This window comes from Tachysurus vachellii, chromosome 12 (assembly GCF_030014155.1).
Source record: "Tachysurus vachellii isolate PV-2020 chromosome 12, HZAU_Pvac_v1, whole genome shotgun sequence".
Classification (NCBI taxonomy): Eukaryota; Metazoa; Chordata; class Actinopteri; order Siluriformes; family Bagridae; genus Tachysurus; species Tachysurus vachellii.
In genome coordinates this window covers 9,140,810-9,154,140 of record NC_083471.1, presented here as the reverse complement: position 1 = coordinate 9,154,140, position 13,331 = coordinate 9,140,810, and the positions used below count along the sequence as shown (strand labels likewise).

At 39.5% G+C, this 13,331-nt stretch overlaps 2 protein-coding genes across 5 annotated transcripts in view; both read left to right on the top strand.

Annotated features, from left to right (window-relative positions):
* The window catches only part of LOC132854501 (uncharacterized), a 46,215-nt gene extending 37,000 nt beyond the window's left edge, over positions 1-9,215 (top strand). The window contains exons 1-5 of one of the 2 annotated variants that reach the window (XR_009649262.1): positions 5,019-5,210; positions 5,906-6,060; positions 6,747-6,947; positions 7,702-7,740; positions 7,937-8,077. Coding sequence is in view for 1 of the 2 variants with exons in the window: in XM_060882959.1 (XP_060738942.1) it covers positions 7,937-8,175 (239 nt within the window). In the remaining variant the exon portion in view is untranslated. Of the gene's footprint in view, positions 1-5,018; positions 5,211-5,905; positions 6,061-6,746; positions 6,948-7,701; positions 7,741-7,936 lie in introns of those variants that run through there. The other variant, XM_060882959.1, reaches the window with a different exon arrangement.
* LOC132854504 (uncharacterized) overlaps positions 1-13,331 on the top strand; it is a 28,287-nt gene that overhangs the window by 6,998 nt on the left and 7,958 nt on the right. For 2 of the 3 annotated variants that reach the window (XM_060882964.1, XM_060882963.1), the window contains exon 6: positions 68-2,842. The exons of the other annotated variant lie outside the window; for it this stretch is intronic. In XM_060882964.1, coding sequence (XP_060738947.1) covers positions 68-288 — 221 coding nt within the window. In that variant the 3' untranslated portion in view covers positions 289-2,842. Of the gene's footprint in view, positions 1-67; positions 2,843-13,331 lie in introns of those variants that run through there. 3 annotated transcript variants of the gene reach the window in all.

The window sequence follows — 13,331 nt, the reverse complement described above, 5'->3', positions numbered from 1 at the left end:
CATTAAATAAAGCAGGTGATTACATTATTAAGAGATGATGATGATGATGATGATGCTGTTCTTTCAGGTGGAGAGTCTTGCAGCAGCTTGCTTGTTGCAGTCGTGTTCTTTTTGGGTTTGGTGCTTGGCGTTTTACTGCAGATTTTCGTCTTTCCATGGATATCAAAATGGTTTAATCGGGCCAAGAAAAAAATATCAAAGAGTTTTGAGTGTAATCAGACCACTGCAGAGGAGAATTATGATGAACTGAGTCGGGCCGACAAACAAAACAAAAGTGTAGCCTATTAGCAGAAAGGGGCGTGTCTTGTCAATATGCGGTGGAGAGAGTCTTCAGTGCGCATGTGTGACATTAGCAGAAAGCGATTGAAAGATTGACATGGCGGAGACCTGCCGTTACCTCTGCCTCAGGTTCTAGGTGTTGAACGTCGTCTTCCGCGTGAAACGGAGCTAAACCGTTCACGGTACAACACACAGTACTACAAAAACACATTTGTATTACCATAGTATTACTCATTGAGTTCATTTATTGATAAAAATATCCTCTCGGCCAGCTGCCCCAGCAGGTTCCGCCATAATAGTTGCCTGGGTTGTTTTCCTCACTAACATCTGCCGGTTGTTTTAATAAAAACCTGTCTGGTCGGCATATCAGATGCGGTGTAGTCGCACAAGTTCAAATTTCTTAACGGATTCAACGCTTAAAACGGATCTGAAAATTACGGATCCGCAGATGGTCGGCACCTCGCAGCGCCTTTGCGACTCTCCATAGGAAATGAATGACTTCCGTTTTATCGGCCGTCGTTTGTCGTGTGCAGTTGAAAGGCGGCTTTAACCGAGTGAGACGCGGGAAGCTGAGGCGGGGGAAACAGCACACGTGGTTGTTGGGGATCTTTGTTTCGGCGGCTCGGATGCTCGTATCTCAAAAATTTGCTCGTATCTCAAGCCAAAAATATGGTCGAATCACAGCTCGTATCTCAAAAAATTCGTATGTCAAAGCACTCGTATCTCGAGGCATCACTGTAGTGTTAATTTCGTCAGACGAGACGAGATGAAATATGTTCGTCAACAACCTTTTTTTTCATGACTAAGACGAGACGATGACAAGACTGCACCACTGTCCAAAAACGCTGACTAAGACTAAATTAACATGCATTATTGTTGACGAAAAAAGACGAGACGAAAATGTTTTGTATAAAATAAAAACTAAGATAAAATCTCTTCATTTTCGTCTACAATTGAGTCTGCTTTTTCATCAGCTGTTACGCCTTTAAAATATTCACGAGTTTGCGGCTTCGCTGTTGCTCAAGTTACAGGTCCGTGAAGCGGATCCCGCTTATTATATTGCTACCTACCAAATAAATCAATAATTTGACACAAAATGATGATGTAAAAAGGAGTTTATTGATTTAAAAACGATTGTATTGCTTCCTCTAAAGAAAATAGTGCGCTCCGTCTCTACGGTTAGAATCTTGTGTGTCCATGGCAACGCTCTGTTTTTCATGGCAACGGTGTGTTATAGTTCGCAGCGGTCTGTTATCAAGTAATAAAATAGTGTGTGCGTAGGAAGAATTCGTCCACACGCCGCTCAAAATAAATAAATAAATGAATAAAAACTCCTGAGCGCAAGTCCACCCTAGGTCTAGGCAGGCTTTTTGTGTTAAATTATATTTCCTGTCGCTGCGCAGGCTCTTTTATTGTACATGACAGCTTATGTCCCAATGACCGGTCTTTGCATTACAATTAAAAGCAGTATCAATAAAGTAAAAATTGTGATGTGCAGTCAAGTTCGAGTGTATGCACTGTTTAAACAAGTGTTCTCAACTTCTCACTGATACTTTTGTGATTCGTGGAGTTTTGACAAGTTTTATAGCCTTGATATTGTTGCTTATTCAAAAGAGGTGACAGAAAAAACTCAGCACCCCCAACCTGAAACCTCTTCCCACCCCCCCGTCACAATCACATCATAATCAAAATGAATAATTAGGATTAAAAACAAATGTATATGTGAGGGAATCAAGTTTAACAATTACATGTAATATTGCTCCAAATATCAATAATGGTGTGGTCTTACCATGTATTGGTATCCAGATGTGGTCAAGCTACAATTTTCTGACTAAAACTAGACTAAAATTAAAAGACTTTTAGTCGACTAAAACTTGACTAAGATACCTTGAGTTTTCTTTTGACTAAAACTAGACTAAAATGACGGGACTTTTAGTTGACTTAAACTTGACTAACAAAAAAGATATGTGAATGACTAAATATGACTAAAACTAACAAGGACATTTGGCACAAGACTAAGACTAAATTAAAAATAGGTGACGAAATTAACACTACAGAGAGATATGTGTTTGAGTATTATATGTCTTTATTTTTGTAGTTTTCACAGTATCTTTGTAAAGAGAGAGATAGAGCAAAATACATTTCCAAAAGACATCTGTATGATGATCTGTATGATATGAATGTTTTTATATAATTATGTGCTTTTGCATTAAATACTGTGTCAGACTTGGGAGAAAGAACAAGAGGCCCTCGTCCCAGTCGTTAACTTTGTATGTGTTACAAAGATGGGAACTTTAGGGGAGTTTAAGAGCTGAAAATGGAATGTGGCCTTGCTGAGGAGATAACTCAAAGGGATACATCTTTAGTAACCAGGGAGGGTGCATGAACACACACACACACACACACACACACACACACACACACACACACACACACACACACACACACCTGGGGTACAAAAGAGAGAACTAAAACACTAGAATTTGCTTTTTCACTGTGTAGAATTTGTACTGTATGGAAGATGCCTTTTTCTGCAGAAAAATAAAAAACTTTGCTTTTACCACCTCTGAGTCTGAGTGTGTTTTATACATCTAGATCAAAACTGCCACCACATTAGTAATGTAGTTAGTGTATTTTGTACTCTTTGTTTTTTCCCTTTTGTATCTTATTTAGTTCCTCCATAAATTAGTTAGATGGTTATGTTTTTTTTTTTTTGCTCTGAGCCCCCTCTTGAAATTTCCGTCCTGCACTTTTTTTTTTCTGCTCTGTTATTTTTTTGTTGTGTTGTATGGTGAGTTTGTGTGTGGTAGAGTGTGTCAGCTGTGAGAATCAACAGCTGAAACACAATATTCTTACCCATCCCTCTACATTAATAGAACATTATTCTTATCCATCCCTCTATCCCTAGACTCATTTTGGGGGGGAATGTAACAAGGTTTTTTTTCTGGTCTACATGAGATGTAATCAGAATCAGAATCAGAATCAGAAAGATCTTTATTGCCAGGTATGTTTTCACATACGAGGAATTTGTTTTAGTGACAGAAGCTCCACAGTGTGACAGAATGACATTGACAAGACACGAACACATATAATTTAGACAGTTTGTATGTAAAATGAATGTAAAAATGTAAACCCCCTTCTAGAGGGTTTAATATACATTTTATATTATAAATACAGTATTTATTATTTTAATGTAATGTTCTGTGTGTGTGTGACTGTAGTCCCTTTATCCCAATCCACACACACCTGATTGATTTGTGGTGTTTAAGCCACAACCATTTCTAACAGGTGAGTAAAGGCAGTTAGTGCTTAGTTTCATCAGCCTCGTAGCTCCAATGTTGAAGTAAAGAAGTGGTCAAGGGTCTGTGTGAGAACATGAAACATCCTCAGTGTCCATCTACAGAGCTTTCAGTTTCAGTATATGTTTGAATTTTAAAGATGTATTTTTACATTCTTCTGTTCTGCAGACAGTAAATTCATATAAAACACGTGCACGAGTTGTGTAGAGTTTTATTGATAAAGGTCTAATAGAAAGAAAAAAACAACATCGACACAACTCTGACTAGCAGCTCCACAGGAACCAGAGATGAAGTTGACAAGCTGATTAAAGGAAAGGGGTGCGAGAGCTCTGGGTCTTGTGACACAGGGGTTGATGGGTAATGTAGTCAAGTTAAGTGACAGTTTCCTTATGTAGTGGGGCAGTCTAGGTACCGCCCTATTAAACATGGTTTTCACCTGAATGACAGGTGCGACAGCCTATTGGCTGCTGCTCCGGGTATATTTAAGGCGTAGTTTACGTCATCTGGCTACGCATCGTACAGCCATTATTGTGTGTGGGTGTGTGCGCGCAGTTTGCGGGAGCCAGGTTATGGTCGCGATTGGGACGACGTTGCTGTTGGGTACAGGCTGTCCTTCCCTCCAGTTTGTGTGTGCTCTACATCACCTGCATATTTGCTGTTTTCCGCTTATGGATAAAGCTGTGAGTAACTGAGCCCGTGGGTTTAGCGATCTACTTCCGGTGCATCTGCTCGTGAGCCCTTCGTCACTGCGGACTGCAGGGCCAACGCTCTTTAGACGGCGTTAAGACTGCACTGTTTGTTCTGCTGCTACTTTTATGACTGTGACCATTTGCATTTGATTATTCTTTTCTGGCCTTGTTTGTTTGTTTTTCACGCTCATGCTGGTGGGTTAGGTGAAGAGCGGCTAGTCCGAGTCGTCAGTTAGAGCGAGCTGTACCGTTCACGGTGCGTGCTTAGCTCCACCGGCTGCTATATTGCCACCAGCAGCGTGTTTGTCTTGTTTATCTATTTGGTTGTTTTTGTTGGACCTGCGCTCTTCCTAAAGACGGCGTGGAAGAAGCGGATAATATCCCGTACCTGGGAAGATTTAGTTTTTATTCTTGTTTTGTTTAATGCTGATTTGAGTCTTTTGGCTGAAAGATCTTTTCAGCTTTAAGTTTTGTTTTTTTGCATTCTATGTGATTTTAATTTGAGCCTGTTGTCTTTATTTGTATTGTTGGTTTTATTTCTTCTTTCTGGTTTTGTTCTCCTCCTTCACCTCTTGCTGCTCCATGGCATGTCTAGGTTCATGAGCTTTTAGCCTGAACCTAGTTGAGTCTTTACATCTCTCTGTTGGACCCTTGTGGCCAGTAAATTGTCCATTGTCCCCCTTTGGGGTTTGAACTTATTCTAATGCAAGTTGTTGGATTGTATGAGTTGAACTAATTGTGTTCTTATTTTTCCCTTTTTTTGTTTATTTCAGGAGCTGAAGGCCCCAGTGAGGGAAGCTAGCTGTCTTGGCCCTGTGGTGGTGGTGTTTCTCTCAGTGTTTTGCTATCTGATATCTGCTTCTCCCTCACTTAGAGTGGGTGTGGTGTGAGTGTGTTGAGTGGTGTGTCCTAGGATACTCACTGTTCAGCTAGCTCCCTACTGGTAAGCCTCGGCTGCAAAGTTTCTTGTTTTCTGTACTTTTTTTCATTGTGTTGGTCAACAGTTTTCTACATTTTAATTAATTATGGTGCAATAAAGTGTTTTTGTATTTATATCCACGTCTCTTGTGTTCAGTGGTAACGAACTGGTGTGCTATATTTTTGGGTATAAATTTCCCTGTTTATAGAAACAGGGTGGCGTAGTCTGTTCTAAGTTTTAGTGGTATTGGTGTTAATTCTTGCCCTCCACCGCCCCACCACACTTAGAACCAATACAAAGCATTAATGTGTTTACAAAGCACATAGCACATGTACAAAGCACAAAGCACATGTGTTTGTGCTGAAGACATTCGGGGTTGAGATTAAAAAAGTGAAGATGATGCAGTTTTTTTTATTTCCTGATTTTTATATCGAGTCGTGTTAAACTACTCAGAACAAATGACCTTTTGTAACAGACCATCTGATTTTAGTTTAACCTTTTGCAGGTTTGCAGCTCAGATTCTTTCAGTATTTGTGTTTCAGCAGGTTTCTCCCTTCAGTCTCCTCTTTAGGAGGTGAAATGATCCTCAGTTTAATGTTCAGTTGATTTGATTGACTTATTCAGTCTGAAACCTTCCACTTTCCCTTTCATGAAGTCCTGTGTGTGCGTGTGTATGGTTGTGTCGTTGTGTGTTGTTGTGTATGTGCGTGTTCTAACAGACAGCAGAGTGTCCACCTTGTTGTCCAGCTCGTCTCTCAGTAACAGCAGCAGCTCAGCAGCAGTAAAACCTCGGGCTAATCAGAGTGCAGTGTACGAGTCCAGACTGTCGGCACATGCCCCTGAGTTCATCCCCTCCACCTACACACCTGTCCAGGTGAGACATCCAGCTGTAATGTTTCTATATCTCTCACAGACGTGTTTATACAGATCTGATCTCCCAAAAGGTGTAACTGCTCTCTCAGCTTTTTCACCTGCAGCAGTACATCATGACATGAGACAAACCACTAGCGCTACGAGAAACCTCTCACTGATTATCACTAATGGAGCGATGATTCAGACCTTTAAAATAGTCACCCATCCTCTATTGTTACCATGACAACAATCAGATTGAAAAGCAACACTATCACAGCATCTTTATCGCTAAAGTGTTTCATCAGGACTTTTTCCACACATCACTCTATCTGCTGAGTGTTTAAAGGATTAAAAGCTGACACTGTGACAGGAGAGACAGTAATTTGTGATTCCTCACAGCACCACTGTTCACAATCAGCTTGTCTGGGGTGTAGCATTAATCTCAGAAGGGGCTGAAGGTTTTCCACATAAATAAACTGCATTTATTGTTTCTAATCTTTTTTGTTCCTACTGAATTAAACACTTGCATAAAAAATAATTACACATAAATGCATAACATTACATTTAAATAAATGTAAATTTAAAACATAGTGATGAACCTGACGATGCTCAAATTCATCACCATGTTTTACATTTACTTTTACGGCATTTGGCAGACACCATTATCCAGAGCGATGGTTTTAGTCGTGTGTGTGTTGAACACTAAAGGACGATGTGTATGAGGAGGACAGCTATGACAGTTACTACTCTGACTTCTCTCTGGCCGATGTGGTACAAGACATTCTCACCCACCTGAACTCATCCCCAGGCTCGTTTGAGATAGACATCGGGAACATGGCAGCCACGCTGAATGACTGGGTAACCACAGAGGAGACACTGAAGGAACTGGTGGAGCTCATCTTCACACAGGTGTTTTCACATACAGACACGCCCACATTTAACCTCATATGGTCTCTGAATATGATGTTACTGTAAATAGACTTTGGATGGATGGACTAATCCCAAGGTTTATTTTGAGAATTACAGTCATCGCATTAAAGCAGTAAAGACAATTGTGGTTGATTACCAAAGCAGTAATGAATAATTGTATTTGTAAGTAATTCTTGTGCTCTACTGAGACATCTGCTGAGTATTAGACGTGTCATACATGTGTAAGCTGTTAAACCACTGCAGGAGAAACATGTGTTAAAACACGGAACTCCACTAGGAACCTGTCAGTCTAACATGTGGACAGATGAAGTCACGTATCAGCTCGTTGTGGCAACTAAATACACTGCTCAAATAAAGGGAACACTTAAACAACACAATGTAACTCCAAGTCAGTCACACTTCTGTGAAATCAAACTGCCCTAGGGTTAGGAAACAACACTGACAATCAATTTCACATGCTGTTGTGCAAATGGAATAGACAACAGCATGACTGGTTTGGCAGTGGGTCAGTAATGGTGTGGGGTGGCATTTCTTTGGAGGGCCGCACAGCCCTCCATGTGCTCGCCAGAGGTAGCCTGACTGCCATTAGGTACCAAGATGAGATCCTCAGACCCCTTGTGTTATATATAAATGTAAAAATACAAGATGTACAATTGATTGCATATGTACATAAGCTGCAAGATTGTACTCACATTTGGTCATCATTAAAACTCTGCTGTTTTTCTCCTCACAGGAAATGACACAGAAGCCAACAACACAATGCAGACTAAAGGTACACATCTTACATCTGTCTGATCTCACACTCTTTAGGTCCTGATGGTCCTTTAGGTCTCCCTCATTATCTTTTACAGTTCAGTATTTACTCGTTGTCAGAATCTAAAGTCAGCCTGCTCACAGACTTACTGTAACAACATGAACACCATGGCTGTTAATAGCCGTGTGTCTGTGTGTGTTTCTGTGTGTTTTAGGTGAAGCAGAGAGCTGGAACCTGAGGAGGATCTGTAATGAGGAGTTCAGAGGCTTGGTGGTGGGAGGAATAATCGGGGCTGTCAGCATGGCTCTGGTTTTGTTTGGTATTGATTGGATAGTAAAAGGCTCCAGACATATCAATCAGAAAATGAGAAGAGGTTCGAGAGGTGACTGTCATCACAGCACACACAATTCTGATCCTGAAGAAGGCATCAAGCTTCCAATGCAAGAGATTTAGATTTCATCCACCATGATCCATCCTGCTAGGAGCCATGTTTTAGCTGTTTCACTGGGTTTACTCACACACACACACACACACACACACACACACAATGTGGGTTTATTATGAGTCACAGGAAAACCCACTAGCTGGTTCTCTGTCTTTGTTGAGGACGTGCGTTCCTGCCGAACCACACACACACTCTTCACACAGTGGTGCTGAGATCAGACGATCCGAATTTACTGCAAAAAACTACAAAGCTCAGCTTGTGTTTAATTTTTCTGGCACATTAAAGAACTCTTGAGTCTGAGCCAAATAAAACAATTAGCATTAATAGAGAAGAGCACAGCACTCCAAATAATCTGACTACACAGAGAGTCAACATTAAGCTTTTTAATTGTTTTTAAAATTTCTGCCTTGGGAGATATTTGTTAACAGTTATAGAACGAATAACATTTATATGGGAGAACTTTATTGACTGTCAGGACTCTGCTGCTGGTGCTTTGAATAAAAGTACAAAAATGAAAACTAAGTTCGTTGTGACAATTTTATATTGGCTTGTCGGAGCAAGTATTCCCAAAAGCTGGTATGCTAGGATACCAAAACTTTTTGAGGCAAGTGGATACTAGCCTGTGACATTTCATGTCATTGCGCTGAGTGTTTTGATATATCACATGTCCATTTTTTATTTTGGGGGCGGGGCTGCATGTGTTGAAATGTTGTGGAAAGTTTATTGATTTGGAAAAAATCATTTTTGATTTTTGGGAAAACCAAAAGGCCAGTTAGTTCGCCAGTTTAAATCTTTGCCCAGAGTATCACCCTAAAGAATGTGGCGTTTGGTGTAGATAGCTCAAAAGCTTGCCGAGTTATAAACCTCTAAAATTTATAATGGGTGTCCTGTGGCAAAAAAAATGCCACTTTGAGAACCGGTACTAGGATTGCCTAGAAAAGTAATAGCAACAAACTTCAGACCTTCCCCGACATCCGATTTTGGTGCATGCAGCTTGTTACTCTTGATATATTTTTGTCTAAAAAGAATAAACAATTCAGAATGTTGTTCTTCAAGCCAACATAAAAATAACTTATATGTAAACAGATTTATTTATGTCAGTAAAATGTCATGATTTGTTTTGATTATATTTATGTATTTCTTATATAATTGTAATTTCATAAATTTTTTTAAGATAAACCACTTTATGTCTGGGTGTCATTATTTTATATTAAAAATGTTTAATGTTTAATAAGTGAATTCTACACAGGTCTTGTCACATATTTAGAGTTAAACTTTATTTCTGTGGTTAGTTTTGAAGCAACTTCATTATGGAGTTAGAATCTCGGGTCACATGCTGTCAGGAGCACATGTACTGCACAAGACTCTGAGAAATGGACTTGATTGAATGCGTACGGCGTCAGTTTCACACCATAAGCGTCATGTTTGATGATGATAATAATAATAATAATAATATTGATAATAATTGCAAATCAGAGAATTGAATGCACAACTTAAAAGAATACCAAAATAACACAAAATGAAATTATGAACAAGCAGAGAGAGCAGCATTAGAGAAAATTAACAAGGAAAGTATAAATTTGTAATATTCATTCATTCATTCTCAGGCGTCATCGGGCATCAAGGCAGGATACACCCTGGACGGAGTGCCAACCCATCGCAGAGCAAACACACACACTCTCATTCTAAAGTTGTATTAATTTTGTATTATTTTGTGTTTTTATTGTTAGTTTTTTATTTTTATATTTTGTGTTGAATTCTGTGAATCGTGCATATTATATTTTTTACGACCAGGGTAACCTGTATTTTTGTTTGTTTGTTTGTTTGTTTACACACAATGTATTGAACACACATCAGATCATTGTGTTCAAACACAACATTTCTTGTGATCTAAGGTTTAGCCATAGTTTAAACACACATGCACGCAATTCTATATCTGCACATTAACAGTGAAATGGAGAGCAGGCCTTGACAGTAGTATTGATGTGTTCATGCTTTTGACTACTGGGACAAATTTCAGGAGCACAAACACTGCTTATGATCTAGAATTAGACAGAATTTTAAACTCTTCCTCAATTCGATATTGTCAAAGTGATTATTGTTTGCTGGACTGTAAACTGGTCTCGTGCTCTAGCGGTGAGTAGTTACTGGTCCTGCTGGACCGTCATCCTGCAGTTGCTCTCCCTGTGTCAGTCTCTCACTTGGTGAACGTCAGAATTCATCAATCTGCTGTTCTGCCATGTGTACATTAATGTTCTTCTCTGGTCAAATGGACCGTGTCCCATAATGGAGATGATGTGGCTTAGTGTGATGAGACATCCTACAGCTCAGAGGAGGGGTTTATCATCTCTCATGATCAGTACTTGAAAGGAGATCTGTCACTCTACATCACTGTAGCTGTTACAGTAACAGGATTTTGTACATGTGTCAGTGTGGAGACAGAGTTTCAAGAGATTCTTTATTCCTCTACTGTTACCTTTCCACTGAGTGTCTGAGATGTTAGAAATAATTTTACAAGCTTGAGATAACATGAATACTAAACTATGCAGGGGAGCACTCTCTCTCTCTCTCTCTGTGTGTGTGTGTGTGTGTGTGTGTGTGTGTGTGTGTGTGTGTGTGTGTGTGTGTGTGTGTGTGTGTGTGTGTGTGTGTGTGTGTCCGTGTGTCCTCAGCTGTAGCGTTAACTGGACAGTTTGGTCCTAGATGTTCCCTCATGCTGGATGTTCCCCTGCTCGAATCAGCGAAGTTCACTTTTATCAGACACGGTGATCAGACAAGTTTACCCTTAATACAAGAACCAGGAATCTCTGCTCCGGTCCTCATTCACCATGAATGAGCTGAGCCCCTCTGATAGAGGTGCTTACAGACTTACACAGTGACAATCACAGGTGAGACTTGACATCAGAGCTTCTGACGTATGTCAGTGCGGTCGGTTTCCTGACCGGTAAGTTTCCATCATTATGAAAGGGGTGGCACAGGGTAAGAGAGTAAGAATCCATGCATTAAACCAGTCACGTTTTCTATTACATTTATGGCATTTGCCAGATGCCCTTATCTAGAGCAAAATACAGTGAACACCAGGGCTCTCAAGTTTTCAAGTCCAGGGAAGACGCGCTTGATTCCTGCCCGGTTCCATAGAGACAGCGGTGCGGACAGATACATTTTGGGCGCTGCAGCTTATTAAATATATGATAAATAGTCTAAACATTTTTCTGCGTGATAAATACGATGTGTGGCGGGAGAGCGTGACAAAAGACCGAAATGAGTGACTGTCACGCTCAATGACACGTGACACTTGACAGCCCTGTAACACTGATTCACTAAGTTACAGAAAACATAGTATATATTTAGAATATACACATAAACAAACAGAACAAAAAGAGCTCCTTTAAGTTTTCTAGGAAGAGGTATCTTCAGCTGTCGTTTAAAGATAGCCAGTGACTCAGCTGTTTGGACATCTAGAGAAACATCATTTAACCACCTGAGTGCCAGGACAGAAAAGAGTTTGCTGTATCTCTTCTAGCTGTAAAATCATCTAGTCATGAGTCAGCAGATGTGTTATTCATGTTTAGCATACTGAAGCTGCTTTACTCTGTCTTAGGTGTTTAGGTGAAAAGTTCACACACACACACACACACTTGTTCACACTGCAGGTAAAAGTGGCCCAAATCCGATTTTTTTGGGGTCAAGTGACCAGGTCAGACTTCTTCAGGAGTAGTGTGAACACTCGAATCTGGCCCAGATCTGATTTTTTCAAATGTGGCCGCAGTGTGAACAACCAAGACGGATTTAATGCGACTTTTACGTCAATCTACATCGACAATCGTCACAATTATGCGACCGGCGAAAATGTGACACAAACGTGACTGGTAACGTGTGTGTGTTAAGAGTGTTATATATATAGTGGTTACGTGAACCAGCTCATAATGTTTGCATTGAATACATCACATTATAGCATTACATGATATGTTTGCTTGCACCAGATGATACAATACTTCCTCCATAACCTCGCCAACTTTTTAGTGCAAGGGCGTGCTGCATGTGACGTCATTGTTATTGTTCGTTTGCGCATGCGGGTCAGTTCGAAACAGCAAACAGTTCACACTGGTATGTGATATAGGCCACATTTTAAAAGGTAATGTGAACAGCCAAACAAAAAAAATCAGATCTGAGCAAAATATCCGAATTGAGCATTAAGACTTGCAGCGTGAACGTGGATGTTGTCTGGGAGGGAATGTACCACTGTAACTGGGAGGGTGCCAGACACTGAGTGAATAAAGATAACTGGTTCTTTTATTTTACAAGACTATAGAATGTTTCTTTAAAAACTACGAGATGTAATTTTTCTGACATGAAAAAGGATTAAGCCTTAACCACTAGAGCCACCTTTGTGTATTAGGTGAGTATTATTATAGGGGCTATTATAGGGGTTATTATAGGGGTTATTATATTATAGGATTTATTATAGGAGTTATTATATTATAGGAGTTGTTATTGGAGTTATTATAGAAGAACATGACCGCATATACCGTTAAGTGTACAAACATTTACAAAATGATTCCCAACAAGCAGGAGCTGCTTTTTTTCTGATAAGATAGATAGAATATATAATTTATTTATTTATTTAATAAAATATTGTAGTAATAAAATGTTGTGAAGCTTTACTCATTCATAATAAAACAGCACAGTGTTCAAATCTCATCTATTACCGTTTGTTAATGTTGTGTAACTGTGTGTGTCAGTTGTGGTGTATGTCGTGTGTGTTAATTTTGTGTAGCTGTGTATGTTGTATGTTTCTTTCGATATGTGGATCTACATGCTTCTGTTTGGGATGCAGATTTTCAGCAGTAAGTTTTCTGTTGTGAAAAAAGTGCAAAACAAATTAACAAATCCGAAAACACATTAACAAATCCGAAAACACATTAACAAAACCCCAAAACAAATTAACAAATCTGAAAACACATTAACAAATCCCAAAACACATTAACAAATCCGAAAACACAACGACAAGTCAGACAACCCAGAAACGGTAGTGTATCGTTTTTGAATGGAAACTTACAGATCATTGGATAAGACACCTGTCACTCAAGATATACAGGTATGGAATCTTATGTGTAATGTGTAAAGTTCTCCGTTTAAATATAAGAAAATAACAATTAATCCA